At 42.7% G+C, this 19487-nt stretch overlaps 1 protein-coding gene across 1 annotated transcript; it reads left to right on the forward strand.

Moving 5' to 3' along the window:
* Nucleotides 1-11430: 11430 nt before the first annotated feature.
* On the forward strand, nt 11431-17179 carry LYSMD3 (LysM domain containing 3). The gene is made up of 2 exons (XM_069880584.1): nt 11431-11698; nt 14641-17179. The coding sequence occupies exons 1-2, from the start codon at nt 11447-11449 to the stop codon at nt 15235-15237; spliced, it is 849 nt and encodes a 282-aa protein (XP_069736685.1). The 5' UTR covers nt 11431-11446; the 3' UTR covers nt 15238-17179.
* Nucleotides 17180-19487: the final 2308 nt, after the last annotated feature.

A 19487-nucleotide genomic window follows, 5' to 3' on the forward strand; every position in this document is an offset into this window, starting at 1 on the left:
AAGAGATGAGTTGTATATTCTTCAATACCATGCCATTATTATTTTCCTACCCCAGCCTCACAATCTATATGCCACATTGTTTTTCTTCAGTGGATCAACAGGCAGAAAGGACAACTGACATATAAGATTCTTTTTATCTTTTATTCCTTAATGTTGTTTCGGCTTATATAAAATGTTGTCCTTTTGTTGCCCAGTTTCTGTGGGAAGTTTGGCTTCCACCAACAGCTGCCACGGTGCTCAGCATCAGAGGGGCTTCTACCAGTCATCGGTTCTCAATTACAACAGACCTGAGCACAATAAATGTTGCTAATTACTGAGCTAGGGAAAAAAAGACTCAGACTTGGGCTTACTAATTCACCTGGCTACTTTCATGGAGTCATCCAACAAAACTACATTCAGATTCGAAATGGCTGAATTTGCTACTCTCTCCCATGCAACACTCCATGTTTTTCCCTTGATCCCTGTGGATTCCCCAATTACTTTCCAGAAACCTGTGTTTCCCTTTGTTAGATATGAAGATGCGACAGAGCAGCTGTGGGATTTTGTCAGCGGTGGTCATCAACCAGCTGGAAGTTTGTTGGTGAGTGACATGGGACATTCCATATGCACTTTTAACATTTCAGCATGCTGTCATACAGCAGTAAGCATCAGGGATAAACACTCAGTCCTGGTATTGGAACCAAAACAGCTCTGGCATTGCATGGAACCATGCCTTCAGGTCAGCCTTAACTTCTCATTTCAATAAAAGCAGTAAATAAGGTGTACTAAGTACACCCCTCCATTCTTTGTTTGGATTCCCTTTGTTTTGGATTCACTAAAACTCTGCAAGTTAAAAATGGCTCTGCTGAGAGTAAACCAATATTGAAAGCAGCAGCAAGGGAATCAATGGACCTTGGTTTGTTTGTTTGTTTTGAAATGTTGCCTTTTCCCTTTATTGGCATCATCTGAAAGGAAAGACCAGAGAACAGGGAGTTAGATGAAAAAACAAATCCCTAAGAAGGAAAGCAGGACTTAAAGGAACAAGATAAAAAAAAAAAGCCAAACAAAGGGCTTCAGAAGGGAGTACTTTCTTCTCTTGTTTATATCTTTGTTTCTATTAAAAAGGACTGTTGTATTGTATAAATATGATGGCTATTTGGTTTTCAGTCAGAAAAAAGATGCAGATGGATGTCTTTATCCTTTAATTTTCAGAGACATCCATGATTTAAGAAACTGAAAAATGACAACTTCCAAACAGATTGTGCTCATTTTCGATGGACAAAGATTAATTTGTTTATGCTTCCTCTGATCAGCTTGGCAAAGGTTAAACTTTTTATGATAACGCTCTTTATCCATACAGTGATAAAACAAATAATGTTTAACTGAAAAAATAAAGTATTGCTATTATCAGGAAAAAAGTTAACATTCCCTGACACCTGCTCCCTGGAGGCTGCTATATTTTAACACACATGACAGCAGAAATGCTATTAATATAACATAAACTTTTTAATACTGAACTTAGCTATGTATTTGACAACATTACCAAAAATTAGATGCTACTTTAAATATGCTCAAGCATAAAGAATTGAACAAATTAAGGAGAAAATAACTTCTTTGTTTGAACTTACTATATCTCAGACTTGGTTGATCAGGTCCTGGTGCAATTTTGACAAAACGTGTGTCATTTTCTGTCATTATAATGACATACAGCTTGGTCTTCCCATGTTCAGTGGCTCCTTTCAAACCACAGTGGATGCTTACTGGCTTCTAGGTCACACAGAGAAACAGCAAGATGAGAACTTGGGAATAAGGATCTGCCTGCTCTTGTTGTGCAGTTATAGTTGCTAAATAAAACTGCAGTCTTGTTTTCTTCAACCAAGTGAGTTCAGCTCCTTATTTGCAGTGAGATCTGACAACGGAAACAGTATGCAGCAAATCAGAAGCTTTCTCACAAAACATCCATCAAAACATTTTTCTGAAGATAAAACATAATAAAAATATTAACAACTCTCCATACTCTCGTGGATCCAGACTGCTCTTAATTTCAAAGTACTCAAAAAGCATTTCAGGCTAACAAAGACAAAAGGAAAAGGATTCCAGCTGCTGCACAAAACTTTACTTGCTTTCCCAAATCAAAGATGGGTATTTTATTTGCTTTCTTTCAAATGAAGAAAAAAGCCTACTTGAAAACAAAGAATAACCTGTGTTTGCCACCTTAAGAGTTGATTCTTCCAATTTCTGAATTTTTTTAAGTGAAACCTTGAAGTGTTTACTCATTTGTTGCTTTCTTTTCTGCCTTCAGAAGAAAGAGACATGGGTAAATGTGAAATTAAGTACCTGCAATAAATGTAAACGTCTAATGTAATTTTGTAAAGACAAAATTTCTGTCTCAGAAGTAACTACCCTCCATTTTTATGAATTGATTTTCCTGGTTGTGAAGAATCCTAGCATCCCCGTTTGTGTTTATAAAGGGGTGCTGGGACATCTTAGTGTTCTGACACACAGCGATCCAAGGGACTGTGAAGTATTGCAAAGGAAAAAAAAAAAAAAAAATCAGAGGAAAACACACACTTTTTTCAGACTGGGTCTGCAAGGGAAAAAGATGCAATTGTTCTTGACACATCAGCTTTCAGTTTCATTTACTCTTTGTCCTGAACAAAATCTAAGGCCTTCAGGATTTCTTTCTCTTAACATAGTGCTTAATCTGGAGTATTTTTAAGCTAATGAAATAACTGCATGCCATTATTTGTTTGTTTGTTTGTTTTTTAAATGTGGCATCTATGAATTTATGTGTTTATTATCTCCTTCTTCCCCATGACACATGAAATTTGAGCACATCAGATGCAAGGAGACAGGAAATCAAACCACTTCAGTATGCCATACTGCAAAGCACCCTAAAACAATTGAACATAAAAGCTCTATGTATAACTTGTCATTCATTATCGAGGTAATTTAGAAGCCCGTTATTATCTGGGTGTTGCAAAAGCCCACATTGATAAAGTAACATCATATATAAAAATACTCCTAGATAAACATAATGCAAGTTACACTACTATGAAACCCACTTCCACACAGCCTTTTAAATTGTGGCATTCTGAATCAAAGTGAGAGGTGGTTGAGGCAAGAAATAAAAACTGCCCATGAGAAAGTGGTATACAAAGGAGAAAGTACCAAAATGCATGTTCAGGGTATACAGCATAAATCAATAAAGCCCATATTGTTTAAAATCTGTATAAGATCAGCTAGCTTGATCTTTTAAAGTTGTTTCCCGTTCATGCCCACCATGTGTGGTGCTTCCCTGTGGTTTGTTGTTTTCCTTCAATGGCAGAGGGAGGGAACCAACAAAGCTCAGTAACCACACCACATAGCACAACGTAACCATGGAAGCATTTGTCCACTTGTCAGAGCCTCTCCAGAACGATTCAGCCATTCATTTCATTGAATCAATATTGAAGCTTTTAGGATTTATTACTTGAGGGTGGAGGAAAAGTAATAAAACAAACTCCTTGTTGCTTACCATTAAATACATCTTGTCACGGTAGGCATATTAATACCTTGTTAACACTTTCGTGAAGCCATGCAGGCTGTGTTGCAGCCTCTCCTCACAAGAGATCGCTCGTCATGTCTTTGCATTAACATGCCTGATACTCATTGAAAGAACTTAAAGGTTTCTGACACATTCTGCTATCCCGTATAGAAACTGAATAGAATAGAAAGACAAAAGTTGTAAGAAAACGGGGGTGGAGGGAATCTGCTTTAAAATTCATGAAAATGCTCCCGTCAAAGAGCTTCTGTGTCTACCAAATCACTGTCTTCTTTATGTCATAAGCTGGACATTTGTAATCACACTAAATGCTTTAGAAGTTGAATGAGATGAGTTACTTCACAAACACTTTCACAACTGTTAAAATACGCTATAGTTATCTAAAAATGACACACAAAGGCAAATCTGAAACTAACATGTTTTGTAAGAAGAACAACCATTTCTTAAGCTCTATACTGACAAAATATTCTAGGTTAATGATAGCTATAGTGCATGATATTTTTTTCATTCTTTAAAAGCATCTTTATACTGATAATCTGAAAGAAAGCAAAGCAAGATTACTATCACTATTACTATTACTATTACTATTACTATTACTATTACTATTACTATTACTATTACTATTACTATTACTAATATCAGGACTGGTGAGCGTTCAGCACTTCAATTTACACTTGCATGCCATTATGGTTGAAAAATGACAGCTCCTTATCAATACAACAGGCAGTGAATGCCATACTTGCTCATATACTAAAGTTTTTTGAGACTCAGATGCTTTAAATCCAGACATTCTCCGGGCTCCTACTACCACTCCCTTCTACTCTTCCTTCTCTCTTTTACAAAAACTGCTCAGCATACCCTGCTATTCCAGCCGTGAGGAGCTTATGACATAAAGATTAACGTATTGCTAGGAATGCCAGGGAAGTTGTGGATTCACTTCCCTGGAAGCGTTCAAAGCCAGGTTGGATGGGGCCTTGCGCAACCTGATCCAGTGGGAGGTATCTCTGCTAATGACATGGGGGCTGGAACTTGATGGGCTTTAAGGTCCTTTCCAACCCAAACCATTCTATGACTCTATATTCCAAACAACTCCCTGGCTCCCTTGTAGGCCTCTCTTCACAAGACAGCAATGTACTGATAAAGGATACATCCGCAGTAAAAGCTCCTATGCCAGTGGGTCTGTAAATTAGGAAACATCTGTATCAGTGAAAATGTAATCATACCAACATAGCAGTGGCACCAGTAAGGGCTAATAGCAGCAAGGAGGCCACAGTAAGTTTCAGTCTCAGCTGGCATCTCAGTGCTTAAAAAGTACCATATAAATTTCAACTCCTTCCTCTTGGGAAAAACCTGACAAAAATCCTTAAGGTTTTATTTCCTTAAAAAATAGTGTTTACAAGAGTGACAAAATGACAGTATTCCACAATCAAGACAAAAAATGTGAATGACCGTGCATCTTGGTTGGACTCAATGATCTTAAAGGTCTTTTCAAACTGGAACTGTTCTGTGATTCTGTGACCTCAGTGCAATACTGTAGTAAAATTCAATCAGAAACAAAATAAATAATAAGTTAATACAGAGGTTATGGAAAATGGAGCCAGAGAGCAGAGATTTTAAATTACTCCACATAAATTATAGAAGATTAAAGACATATGGGAGAACCACTGGGCGGGCATGACAATGGCAAGTTTCATAACCATATTTTAAATGTCCATAAGAATCAGTTCCAAAGATGCAAATGGAAGTTTAGACCATAAATGCAGCCAGACAGCAAACCTAACCAAAGTAATGTAAAGGCAGATGTGCAATTTCATATAAAAGGTAAAAAAAATTAGTGGAATAAACAGGTAATCCTATACAAACAGTGCAATTTTGTTTAACTCTGAAAGATTATAGATTTGAATGACAGCAATTGTGCTGGTATAACAGAACTGAATAGTTGGAGGACTTACTTTTTAATCACATTGCCGTATGGCAATGACATAGTACAGTGCTGTAAAATGGATTAAAAATTCGCTGATAGGTCTCAAAAAGCAATCCTCCAGTAAGACTACGAACAAAATATAAATTTCATTATAAACAAATGCAAATACTCCTGTTGTGTAGTTCAACAAGGTTTCCAAATAGGCCTCATCAACACTCTCTTCCTATAAACAGAAGAATTACAACGGAATGTTTGTGATGTCAACATCAACAGAAATGAAGCAATGATATTACACTGATATGACTCATCTGGTAAACAGGTTCCATTAAAACAAGTCATGTTAACAGTGCTGAATAGTTTAGTTTTGATTAACATGGAGAAGAGAAGGCTTTCGGGTGTCCTTAGAGCAGCCTTCCGTTACCTAGAGGGGGCTACAAGAAAGCTGGAAGGGGGCTCTTGATCAGGGAGTGCAGGGATAGGACGAGGGGGTGGCTTTAAGCTGAAAGAGAGGAGATTTAGATTAGATATTAGGAAAAATGTTTTCCAGTGAGGGTAGTGAGGTCCTGGCCCAGGTTGCCCAGAGAACCTTTGTCTTCCCCATCCCTGGAGGTTTTCAAGGCCAGGTTGGATGGGGCTTGGAGCAGTCTGATCCAGTGGGAGGTGTCCCTGCCCATGGCAGGGGACTGGAACTGGACGGGCTTTAAGCTCCCTTCCAACCCGAAACCATTCTATGATTCTAGATTATATGACTACCTTCAAAGCTAAAATATGGATTGTACCTTACAAATGACCTTCTGGATTGTCTCCATCTGAAGAAACTCTGGCAGAGAAGCAGCCCACCATAATAGTCAAATGTGAAAAGGGAAATAAACAGTGTTGGTGTGATCTTTAGACACATCAGCAGTAGATGAGTGACAAATGCTGGGGAGTTGGGAATAATTTACTTTGTCAGTAGCACCAGTGGGGTGGGTATTTGAAACTGCGTAAAGTTCTGGGGTTCATACGCTAAGAATAACCCACACAGCATGCAAATAAATCAAATTCCTAGAAATTGAGAGCACAGAGAGCAAAAGTTAACAAGCTGTGAATGTTTAATTCATTAAAAAAAACAATGAGTGAAAGACTTGACTGTCATGCAAAAGTCCCATCGGGAAAAAAAAACAGTTGAGCGCTGATACAGTTCTTTAATGTACTCTGGGAAAAAACATATCAAAAAGTAAGATCTTTTCCTGGGCATAACTGCAGATTCATCCAGTGAAAACTGGAAGGAATCTATGACAAGCTTTAAAAAAAAAGATCATGTTACCGCACCAGAGAAACTGTTATTCATCAACACAGGTATATGAAAAGGAATACAGAATCTTACAGAAAAATCTATCTGTGATAATTTGAAATAAATTTACAAGAGTCTACACTCCATTTTTCCAAATAGTCTTTACCATAACCCAGTGGTCTCACTTGTAGATTTTCTTTTTCAGAGGATACCTGAGCTGAGCAAAGTAAAATGTAAATCAGAATGAAATAGGCAGTTCAGTACAGATTTTTGAAAGCTAAATATCAAACAACCAATGCACCCTACTGGCTGCACTATGGAAGGAACACAGCATAGTTCTATTATGAGTACCTATCAAATTTAAAGAAAATTAATTAAAAAGTAACCAATTAATGTCAAGTAGGCAAAGGGAAGCAGCAATACTTGAAATGTGAAATTGGGGAATAACAGACTCAAAACAAAAGATAAATTTTCATCTGTTCTGATTACAACCATAACAATATTAAATTAAGTGATTAAATTTTGTAGTACTTTTTAACCCATTTTAGACTGAAATTGTTGAAACTTTACTAAATAAAAAGGGTTTCTGCTAATTTTGAGGACCACGGCCTAGACTGCAATATCTACAGTTAAATGTGCAGGCAAATATTTCTATTGAAGAACAGACTTCTCTGCAAGTGTCTGCAGATTTACCAGCATTTGCTTCCTGCATACTTTTAATAGTTCTTAAATAGCTCCTCCTACTGCACTTCACATATTCTGCAGCAAGACACTGCTTAATAACATCGTTTGGTCTCTAATGGAGCTGCAGATCTACCTTGGCATTTCCTACAAGTTTAGTATCGCTCCCAAGCACCAAGCAAGGAAGCACAGATAGACGAAGTCTGTATATTTATTTCCGTGTGAATCTTTTAATAGGACATATCTTATCATGTCACTCAAGCAATTAAAATGTGCATTTAGGTACTGGGCATTAGGTATCTAAATGTAAATCTAGCTCAGTCGTCCTAAACCATAGACCGACTTAAAGACTTATAAAGGTGACACATGACATGTATGTAATTTCCAGACAGAAAGATTATTGTTAAAATTATTAATAAAAATTACTACAAACTTATATCAGCCCTCCAACATCTCCTCTACAGTTCCTTTCTGTTAATTCCTGAAGATCTTTTTAACATTATTATGTGCGTAATATTCTCCGCAACTCCAATCAAGCCTCGCTAGATATAACATGACCAAGGGGAACGTGGTAGAGATCCCTGCAGTCGCTCTTGGAATGCCATGGAGTGATTAACACTGACCCTCTTGCTCATTGAGAATGCACTATTAGGATATGCAAAGCAACTTACACGGGGATGGAGAAAGGCCGTATTCCTATTAGCATTCATGGGAGTGATGCAGCTACAGTCTAGTTCATCAAGTTTGGAATATGCCCTTTTGTTATTGATGGGAAAATGTCACCGGTTACAAACGGTTACACACAGGGGTGTAGCAGGGTCAAGGCAAACTCCAACACTTTTTTTTCCCCCTCTAAGGCAGAGTGCTGCTTCAGCAGTTCTTTTTTTGACCTGATGGTACACCTCTTTAGATGAAAGAAATGGTGAAATCCCCTGTCCTGACCTCTTCCGCAGCCTCTTTACCCGAAGATTAAAGAAAACCTCCAAAAGGATATGCCAAAAGTGGTATATGATGGGACAATCATCAGACACCGCTGCAGGCATCACTGTGTATGAAGTCTGCCTTCAGACTCCTCTCAAGGTCCACCCACAGCTCTGATGGGCCTCATAAAACTGTCTTTCAATAGCATGAATAGGGTCTGAGTCATCAGTTTCCCAGATACAGACAACCACATTCGCTTCACTTCTACTACTGAAAGCTTCCTTTAACAACCAAAACAAAACTGGTCAGTCCTGCAGATATTCTACGCCAGATGTGGCATGACGCCTTTTAATAGATGGAATTCTCATTCATGGTGTTACAATCACTCTTCGTCAACTTGAGATCCCATAAGAAAACTCAGGGTTTACAGGAAATTAATTCAGTGTTGTCACCTCCAATATTGCTCTAGCTGGGAACACTGCTGGTGGAAGATTCAATTTGCTTGCATTTTACGATTCCCAGAAACACAGGAAAGCATTCTGGGACCTCTACATGATTGTTCACACATTGGTTGTGTAAACTGAAAACCTGAGCTTATCTCGGCTGCATCGCAGCTTCTGCATACTGCTGTATTTAAGGCCTTTGGTGCAGCAATGTTAATCAGCACAAGCTGACCCATGACAAAAATAGAAGGCTTATTTCTGAGCAGGCTTTGACTGGGAAGATTCTATGGAACCTTCTGAAGAAAAGACAATATCCCTAGTGATGATCCTGAGCAGTTTACAAATGTTCTCCTAATGTGTAAGAAACTGGTTTGAGGGAATTCTGATTACGTTTGGCATCTATGGCACTATTTTAACAAATGTACAGTAAAAAAGCCAGAAAATCACCTTCTACAAGCCATGCCCAGCCTCCCACTGGAGGGGAATCCTCAGGACATGTCAGTGCTATGATGTGCTCCTCCGCAAAGGGTAGTAATCAGATCTGCCTAACCCACACAGCTTCTATTTTGTGCTCACTGCTGGCTTCTGCCCCTGATAGCATGCAAATTCTTTCATGAAGTTCTTCTCTTACTCACAATATAAAACATCCTTGCTCTTGACAAAACATCTGTGCTGCAATGCACTCCTTTTATTATTGATCCTATTTGGTAGGTAGGATTGAGGCAGCCTTAGGAATACTTTATGTAACCCATGCCCCAACCAAAACAGAGCAGTATTTTAAGGTAGATACTGAAATATACATAAAGAATCATACAGTCATAGAATGGTTTGGGTTGGAAGGAACCTTCTTAAAGACCATCCAGTTCCAAACTCCCTTCCATGGGCAGGGACACCTCCCACAGGATCAGGTTGCTCAAACCCCATCCAACCTGGTCTCAAACAAATCCAGGGATGGGGCAGCCAAGACTTCCTTGCCCAACCTGTGCCAGTGCCTCACCGCTCTCACAGCAAAACAATTTTTCCCTAATAACCATTTAAATTTGCCCTCTTTCAGCTTAAAACTCCTTGCCCTGTCCCTACAATTCCTGATCAAGAGCCCCTCCCCAGGTTTCCGTAGCCCTTTCAGGTACTACAAGCTGCTCTAAGGTCTCTCCAGAGTCTTCCCTTCTCTAGGCTGAACAACCCCAGTTCTCTGCACGTCCTCAGTTGGGAGGTGCTCCTGCTCTTAGATCACCTACCTGGCCTCCTCTGAACACACTCCAAGAGTTCTGTGTTCTTTCTGTGCTCTAGAAGCCAAAAGTGAACTGGGGGCTCTAGATGAGGCCTCACCAGAGTGGAGTAGAGAGGCAGATGTATCCAGAATGGGAGCTATTCAGTTTTCAAAAGTAAAGACATAAAAGCACTCTGCTTTTGTTAAGGCCAAACGCATTCCTAACTTGTGTCGTTGTTCAGGAAAGCCTGAAAAAAGAACACACACAATAAGTTTGATATGAGCTGGCAAGGTGCACCCACAGCCCAGAAGACCAACCGTGTCCTGGGCTGCATCAGCAGAAAGTTGGCCAGCAGGGAGAGGGAGGGAATTCAGCCCCCTCCAATCCCATCTTGTGAGACCCCAGTTCTGCAATCCTCAATGGGAGAAGGGTATAGAACTGTTGGAACAGGTCCAGAGGAGGCCACAAAGATGATTCAAGAGCTGGAGCACCTCTGCTACGAGGACAGACTGAGAGAATTGGGGTTGTTCAGCCTGGAGAAGAGTGGGCTCTGAAGAGACTTTAGAGCAGCTTCCAGTACCTGCGGGGCTGCAGGAAGCTGGGGTGGGTCTCTTGATCAGGGAGTGCAGGGATAGCATGAGGAGAAATGGCTTTAAATTGGAAGCGGGAAGATTTAGAGCAGACATTAGAAAGAAACTCTTCACAGTGAGGGTGGTGAGGCCCTGGCACAGGCTGGGAAGTGGTGGCTGCCCCATCTCTGGAGGTGTTCAAGGCCAGGTTGGATGGTTCTTGGAGCCCCTGTTCCAGTGGGAGTGTCTCCGCCCATGGAGGGAGAGTGGGTTGAAACTGGATGAGCTTTGAAGTCTCTTCAAGCCTCGTCTAGCTCCGCCCCACCCGCCCCCCGCCTCCTCGCCATTGGCTGCTCCCTCCCCGAGGCGCGTCGCCATTGGCCACGCCCACAGCCACCCATGGCCCCGCCCACCTCCCCATCATCCGCCCCGCCCGCCGCACCCTAGGCCCCGCCCACTGATCTCCCCGCCTCTTCCCCCCCCCCTTGGCCGCCCCCTCCGCGGGGCCCGCCCCCCGCCCCAGCATTGGCCCCGCCCACAGCCTCCCCAGGCCCCGCCCACCCCACCCCTATGCTCGGCCACAGCCCCGCCCGGCTCCGCCCACCGCGCTGCCTGCCTCTCGCCATTGGCCGCGCAGGCAAGTAGGCCGCGCCCCCTCCCCGTCCTAGCCACGCCCATGGCTCCTATAGGCCCCACCCACCGCTCTCTTTTCCTCCCCGCTATTGGCCGCGCCCTCAGATAAGCCACGCCCACCTCTTCGCCATTGGCCGTGATCTCCGCGAAGCCCCGCCCCTTCCCCCGCGGTGCGGACGTGGCGTGGCGGGCGCCATTGCGGTCGCTGGGCGGGAGCGGTGTGGGGGCCGGGCGGAGCGGGGATGCCCCGCGGCTTGTCCCGCGCAGCATGGCCGGTCGCAGCCCGCCGGTAGCGCATCCCCCTGCCATCGCCCGCCCGCTCGCCCTGCCGGACGGCGAGGAGGAAGAGGAGGAGGAGGAAGAAGAAGAAGAAGAGGAGGCGCCGGAGCTGCGGGCGCGGGGCCGGGAGCGGGGGCGCCGCGGCGCCTCGAGGGACCGGCTGGACGGTACCGTGCTGCTCTGCAGGGACATCCGCGACGGGGACACGCTGAACGCCATCGCGCTGCAGTACTGCTGCTCGGTACGTCCCGGCCCCCGCTGCGGGGAGCGAGAACTCGTCCTGGAAGGGAATGGCTGAAGTTGGAATGGGGTCAGGGGATGGTTGGAAAGGACCTCGCAGCCCATCCAGTTCCAGGCCCTGCCATGGGCACGTCCCGCTGGATCAGGGGCTCCAAGGCTCATCCAACCTGGCCTTGAACACCTCCAGGGATGGGGAGCCACCACTTCCCAACCTGTGCCAGTGCCTTCGCCGCCCTCATAGTGAAGAATTTCTTCCTAATGTCTGTTCTAAATCTTCTCTCTTCCAATTTAAAGCCATTGCCTCTTGTCCTATCGCTGCACTCCCCGATAAAAAGTCCTTCCCCAGCTTTCCTGGGCCTTCTTGGTTACTAGAAGATGCTCTAAGGGCTCCAGGTTGAACAATCCCAACTCTCTCAGCCTGTCCTCGTAGCAGAGGTGCTCCAGCTCTTGAATAATCCTTGTGGTCTCCTCTGGACCCGTTCCAACAGTTCCATCTCCTTCTTCTGTTGGGGATTGCAGAACTGGACACAGTACTCCACGTTAGCAGAGGAGAGGGGGAGAATCCTCTCCCTTGGCCTGCTAGCCACACTTCTTTTGGTGAAGCCCAGGACATGGTTGGTTTCTGTGCTGCAAGTGCATATTGCTGGCTCATGTTGAGCTGCTCATGAACCAGCTCCTCCAAGTCCTTCTCTGCAGGGCTGCCTTGAATTGCTCCCGCTCGAATCAGTGCTTGTCAAGGCACACGTGGAATACTGCACCCAGTTTTGGTCCCTGTTACACAAAAAAAAGATGCAGACAGGCTGGAGATGGTCCAGAGCATGACCTCTAGGAAACCTACAATAGACAGTAAGCCTGAGAGAGCTGGGTTTGTTCAGCCTTGAGAAGACTGAGGCGAGACCTTATTACCAGTACATAAAATTTGTCTGCCAAGAGCACTAAAGACCCCATTTTTAGAGGAGTCACATAGAAAAGACAAAGGGTAGTGGGTGTAAGTTGCTTCTGGGGAAAATCTGATTCGGTTCCAGAAGGAAATGTTTCACTCTGCGAACAGGTAAATGTTGGAATGATGTTGCCAGGGCAGTGATGGATTCCTCTACGCTGGGCACTTCTAAGGCTCAGCTTGACAGGGTGCTGGGCCATCTCATTTAAACTGTTGGTTAGCTAAAAAGATTGGACCAGTTGATCTCTGAGGTCCCTTTTAACCATGGTTCATGATTGCCAAGAACCGTTTGGTTCTATGATTGCCAGTTTTCCCAGGTCAGTGATGAGCACTGTGTATCCACATCCAAATCCACATCCACACAGGTCATGCTGTCACCTCGCTCTTCAGGCAGAAAGAGAATCTGGCACCTCCTGTTTCGAGAAAAGTCTTAACTCTTTCATAATTGTGAAAGACCTCAGCTTCATTAAGCAGTTCTTGGCCTCAGAGCCCACATTTCCATCCTTTGAGCAGGCTGACTGGGTCAGGCCAAAACATAAGAAATAAAAGACGACTGAGTTGTGCTCTTTTTTGGGAATTGATGGAGAACGTGGAAAAGCAGTCCAGGGCTTTAGGCAGAAGTGTAGCTTGTGTCATGATGGGATCACTGGGGTGAATGCTGCATTTGGCAGTCTTGTGTGCTCATCTGATCTACTCAGTGTGGTACAGGTAACAAATACAGCATCCCAGGGACTGAAACACTCCTTCCTGTGACAAGGTTAGTGCAGACAATGGGCATGGATCGCCCTGACTGTTTCTGGCCTCATCCATGCTGTTAGCAAAGCAGGAAGGGTCTCCAGACTGCCATGCTTTCTGTCTAGAACTCCTCCTGAGGTAGATGTTCTCCTGGGAGGGACAGAAACGACCCAACTCAGGCACTGTGCATCTTAAAGGACGCAATCCTTGTGTGCTTATCAGGTACTCATTTTTAAGCACCTCATTGTGGTGAGACTTGTGGCTGTGTTGAGGGAACAAAGCTGCTAATTCCTTAAGGGCACTTGAATCCTTGCAGAGTATTTCACATTAGAGTTAAAATCTAAACTTACTGAGGGCAAAATGCAATAAATTTTTGAGTAAAAATAGGGAAAGGGGAGAGCTGACTCAAGGAGAGAAGATAACAGTTTTGAATTATACTTGATTTGGTTTCTGCCTTAGTCCCCAGAAGCCAAATGAGTATTCAGACACATTGGTGGCCAGATGAAATGGAAGTTCATCGTTTTTAATATTCCTAACTTGGAAAGTTTCAATTTAATTAGAAACTTGCAGTAATTTACTTCATTTGAAAGGTCAAGACCCATTCGTTTCAGAGTTAGTTCATAGAATCATAGAAAGGTTAGGGTTGGAAGCGACCTCAAAGCCCATCCAGTTCCACCCCCTGCCATGGGCAGGGACATCTTCCACTAGGCTGGATTGCTCAAAGCCACATCCAGCCTGGTCTTGGAACAGTTCAGGGGATGGGGCGTCCACAATTTTCTCTGTGCCAGAGCCTCACCAACGTCTCAGCAAAACATTTCTTCCTAATATCTCATCTAAATCTCCCATCTTTTAGCTTGAACTATTCCCCTCATCCTATCCCTGCACTCCCTGATAAAGAGCCCCTCCCCATCTTTCCTGTAGCCCGCTTCGGTACTGGAAGTTACTCTATGGTCTTGCCAGATGTATTTGCCACTGATAGATGAATATATGTTAAGTGGATATACATTTGTTAAATAACTTTTAGTCTTTTTATGTGAACTGAGGAAGTTTGTTTCCTTGTAATTATCTTCTTGCATTAACATCATTCACTGTTGGTCTTAATTCATGCTGTTTGAATGGGTATTGATTTAAAAAGTTAAAAACACAATCAAAAAAGGCACTGCCTTTGTTTTATTGGGGAGCAATTGTGTTTCTCAGGGACTTTGTGCCATTGAAGTGTTGCGGTTTAGTGGTGCTTTGCTGTTTAAACTGTTTGGTTTTATTTTTAGGTTGCCGATATCAAGAGAGTTAACAATCTTATCAATGATCAGGATTTCTTTGCCCTGAGGTCTATCAAAATTCCAGTGAAGAAGTTCAGCGTACTGATGGAAACACACCTCTCTCCAAAAGGGAGACCCGTCCTTCGGCCTGCAGATGCACAGGAAGCATCACCGCTTGATAAGTTCTCCGGTAGTGAGACTGCTGGCAACTTCCTAAAAGAAGTGGATCGAGATATAGAAGAAATAGTCAGGTGTAACGATACAAAGAGAGAGAACCTTAATGAAGTCGTTTCTGCCTTAGCAGCCCAGCAGATCTGCTTTGAAACTGATGGTAAAACTAAAAGCTGCAAGGACCCTTACTATGGAGCAGACTGGGGCATAGGATGGTGGACAGCGGTGGTGATCATGCTGGTTATAGGCATAGTCACTCCAGTGTTCTATCTCCTGTATTATGAGGTTCTTGTGAAAGCAGATGTCAGCCACCACTCCACAATGGAATCCTCCCCTTTGTTTGTCACAGCAGCGTCACATCAGAAACCAGTGGAAAACGGTATGAATCTGGCAAATATTATAAATGTGGGTAACCAAGGAGACCTCCAGCCTTAACAACAGGGAAACCCCAGGCAACTGTTATTCATAGACATGTAATGTAGCGTTAGATGAGGGGGAAACCACAGAATGCAATATGCCTCAGGAACGCAGAGAAAATGCATGTTTATGTGTGACCTGCCTTCACAGGCAGTGTTCTGGTTCAAGAGTATTTCTGTGGATCATTATATGCCTGAGACATTCTTAATGCAAGATTGGGATATAAATTAAGGTATAAAATTGTCTCTGTGAAGATTTGCACTTTTTTTTTCTATTTTGATAGGCATATGTTTTTTAATTAATGATGAGGTGAAAAAATGGAGTTTGAACTTAACACCTGAGGAGTCTCACTCTATGTTTTACAGCCCTATAAAGGGCATTTGGGGATATTCTTAACTTTTAAACATCTTAAAGTATTTATAGAATGCATAGCACACTTGACATTTTAATACCAGGTTTACAGTTGTTGGTTAAGACTGCGTTCTCTTTATTATATCTTTCTAATAGAGTAAGAGTTTCTTAAAACCCAACCATTCCACAACTATTTGCCACTATAAAGTTCTTTTTTAACAGCAACTTTTATAGAGGCAGTAGCTAATAATTAAGCTGGAACCTTGTGCCTGTGGTCAGCCCGTTCTTTAGTACTTTCTCTAGTACTTCTCTGTACAGGCAGTAGGGTAATTTGTTGCCTATGTATGTGATGCTGTGCCTCAACACAGTCCACGCGAGTGTGTCTTGGAACTTCACATCCTTCCGTGGTATCCTACTGAAAACTGGCCGGACTGGACTGTACTCCTCTGTCTGGTCAGGTGTGTGTAGAACAAAAGAAGTGCAGCTGCATGGCATCTTGCTGTGACTGCTTCCATCGTCTTTATTTTATGCTTATTTCTTTCCCTTCCAGTGGATCCCAGTTCAGGACCCAGGGGTTCTTCAGGCAGCAGCCATGTGGGTACTGAGTATTCTCATGGTCATGGGCCGTGAGCCTCAAACACTAACTCTTTCCTGAAGTCTCCTAGAAAACTTTAAATGGGATTTTACAGCTGCTAGCAAAAAATTTTAAATACAGCAGAGTAGACCATGTGCAGCTTCTGACTTGTTCTTTATGTAGTAGTATGTTCATCAATCACTCTGTCTTTGAATGTTTCACATGGGGTTTCACAAACAGCCTTGTTTTTCTCCTCTTTTCTTCCCTACCTGAAAATGCCACAAGATGGATGAAAAAAAATAATAATAAATGGACTCTTGCTACAGAAAGAAAGAGGTACTTGTGTACTCAGAATATTTTTAAATAAAAAACAAGATGCTGCCTATAATTTTTTTATGTTTGCCTTGTGGAGTAAGATTTCCATTGCCCTGTTCCAAGTAGCTTGCGTTAACAAAGCCCAAGATAACTCATTTGAATAAGGCTTAGAAAAGGGAAAATACTGCTATCCTTTAAATTACTATTACAAGCTTTCCTTAGTATATGCTTGGTCAAGACACTCAGCATGAAAAATCTAGTAATGAATGTTTCCTAACTGTTGGGGGTACTCCAAGGTGCTTTATCAAATTTTGGAAGTAAAGACCCGTGCCTTATCAGTTATTGGGGCAAATGTTCCTCACTGGCATGCTGAGTGTCTGAACATGAATTGGATAATTTTTAATCTGTTGTATGGAAACTGAAGCAGGATACAGCTTGGGGCAAACACTGTACAGTTGGCTCTGTGAACAGAGACCTGTGGCTTTTGAACCCTGCGATAACAGTGGTATCTGCGAAGATAGCATGGCTACTCATTGTTTCCACACTAGAGGAGCAATGTCAAACAGGCATGAACTTCGAATTTCACAAAGCACTGGTTTTCAAAGAGCTGTTGAACCAATAGTTCTTTCCATGAAAAGCATGTGCTGATAACACTAACTTGGATAATAAGGTACCAGCTCTGGGTAGGCCAGTCGTGCTCTTGGCTGCAACAAAAGCGGCATGGCCAGCAGGGTGAGGGAGGGGATTCTGCCCTGTCTATGATGCTTTGCTGAGACCCCACCTGGAGTCCTGTGTCCACTTCTGGAACCCCAAACATAAGAAGGGTATGGAATTGTCGGAACGGGTGCATAGGAGGCCATGAAGATGATCTGAGGGCTGGAGCACCTCTGCTATGAGGACAGGCTGAGAGAGTTTGGGTTGTTCAGCCTGGAAAAGAGAAGACTTCAGAGAGACCTTGAAGCAGCTTCCAGTACCTGAAGGGGCTACAGGAAACCTGGGGAGGGGCTTATTACAAGGGCCTAGAGTGACAGGATGAGGGGGAATGGCTTTAAATTGGAAGGGGGAAGATTTAGATTAGACGTTAGGAAGAAATTCTTCACTGTGAGCATGGTGAGGCCCTGGCCCAGGTTGCCCAGGGAAGTTGTGGCTGCCCCCTCCCTGGAGGTGTTCAAGGCCAGGTTGAACGGGGCTTTGAGCAACCTGATACAGTGCAAGGTGTCTCTGCCCATGTCAGTGGGGCTGGAGCTGGATGGGCCTTAAGGTCCTTTCCAACTGAAACAGTTCTATGATTCTATGAAAATAATCTTTGGTGTCTTAGCGTGACACAGCTGCTGTGGCTAGAACTTCAAAAGGTGGCTTGCTCTCATCCAGACAACAGAGCTTTGGCACTTTAAGACATAAGTTTTCTTATATAGGACAGAAATTTGGTATATAATGTGTAGGTTTTTTTCTGCAAGCTTATTCTGTTTCTGAAACCTCAACTTTTTTAATAGCTTGTCCTGTTTCCTATGAAATTGTCAAAGAACCGGGAATTAGTAAGTCTGATTTACTGGACGTAACTAAACAGAAAGGTGTTAAATTGCCATTGGTATGGAAGTGATTTCAGTTGTGGTTTCACTTGGACAGGAAGGTTTCTCTCCTATTGAAGTGCAAGCAAAGAGATGTGGGTTCACTGTGGCTTTCCATCCCGACGTGGTACAGCTGAGGAGTTCATAGAATGATAGAATAGAAGAGACTTTAAAGATCATCTAGTTCCACCCCCCCTGCCATGGGCAGGGACATCCTACTAGAATGAGTTCTCCAGCTTGTCTCGGTCTTTGAGCGTTCACAGGGTTGTTGCTTCTTAGCAGGTTGTCACAGAGTTCAGTGTGATGGACCTTTGTTTACATTGGGATAATCAGTTGTTAGAAATACACAAAAGCAGGGCTGTTTTACTGAACTGCACTGGGCTCCAAGAGCCTGGTGTGGTTTTACTGTTTTATTATGTAGCATATTTCACATAGTGTATTTTTAGTTTATAGAGTTAATGTTATCAGAAGGTTACAGGAGGTCTCTTTCTAAGGTTGTAGGACTCCCAGTGCTGGTGCTTGACAAGCAGCAGCAGGCACAGCTTTCTGTGGGATGCAGTGATCTTTGTTTTCACCACACATCAGCCCCCAATAAACAGGGTAACTGCTCAGTATGGAACTGAAACCTGATTTAAGTTGGAACCTACAAATTAGTCTTTTAGAAACTTGCTCGGTTTTAAAAAAACAACAAAGCAATCGAGTGTTAAATTATGTTTTAGATTAATCACAACACATTGTTGATCAGGAAGTTGATTTTAAATTTAAGTGCATGTTGCACTTAAAGTATGTTGTCACAATGGTGTATATGTTGGAGTATGTTGTCACAAATGGTGTTTGTATCACTATTTTATAAAGGTTTAAAATGTAACTTTGTGAAATGATCCTGAATGAGGATGCAAGTCTTAAATACTTCTGCTCCTCTGCTTTTAGAAGAAAGTAAGTAATATATGTAAAATAAAGATTTTATTTTAGACTGCAGTGAAAGTGGTGCATATAGTATATTCTTAGCTCCATATACTTTGCTTTTTTTATTACAGGAGGCCAGGACTTGTATTTGTTTTGGCTAGATTTTATGCATGAACTAAAATAACAAGTGTTTTGTTGGCAGTAGCTGCATGTAGCGCACCCAAAGTGGAGCCATAGTGGTTTACCCTGTGCACACCTCAGATTGCTCAGAACTTCTCTGCATAAAGTTATTTGTTGGTTCTGTGAAATGAGGATTAAGAAATCAGCATGAAAACTAAGGTGGTGGTTAGTGAAGCTCTTAGATGGCGATGTTCTTACACCCTGAAAGCGATGGCTTCTTGTAGGAAGTAGCACAGTTCTTCTGCTGTGCTGTTAAGAAGGAAACCCTAAGTTTGTGGAGACCCAAAGATCAGTCTTAAGTTTTATCAGCATTATGGTCTTGCAATAAATTCTAAGAAATTGGAGAACCAGCTAATAAAACCAGCTGCAGGTGT

The sequence above is a fragment of the Phaenicophaeus curvirostris genome, chromosome Z (genome assembly GCF_032191515.1).
Source record: "Phaenicophaeus curvirostris isolate KB17595 chromosome Z, BPBGC_Pcur_1.0, whole genome shotgun sequence".
NCBI classification, from domain to species: domain Eukaryota; kingdom Metazoa; phylum Chordata; class Aves; order Cuculiformes; family Cuculidae; genus Phaenicophaeus; species Phaenicophaeus curvirostris.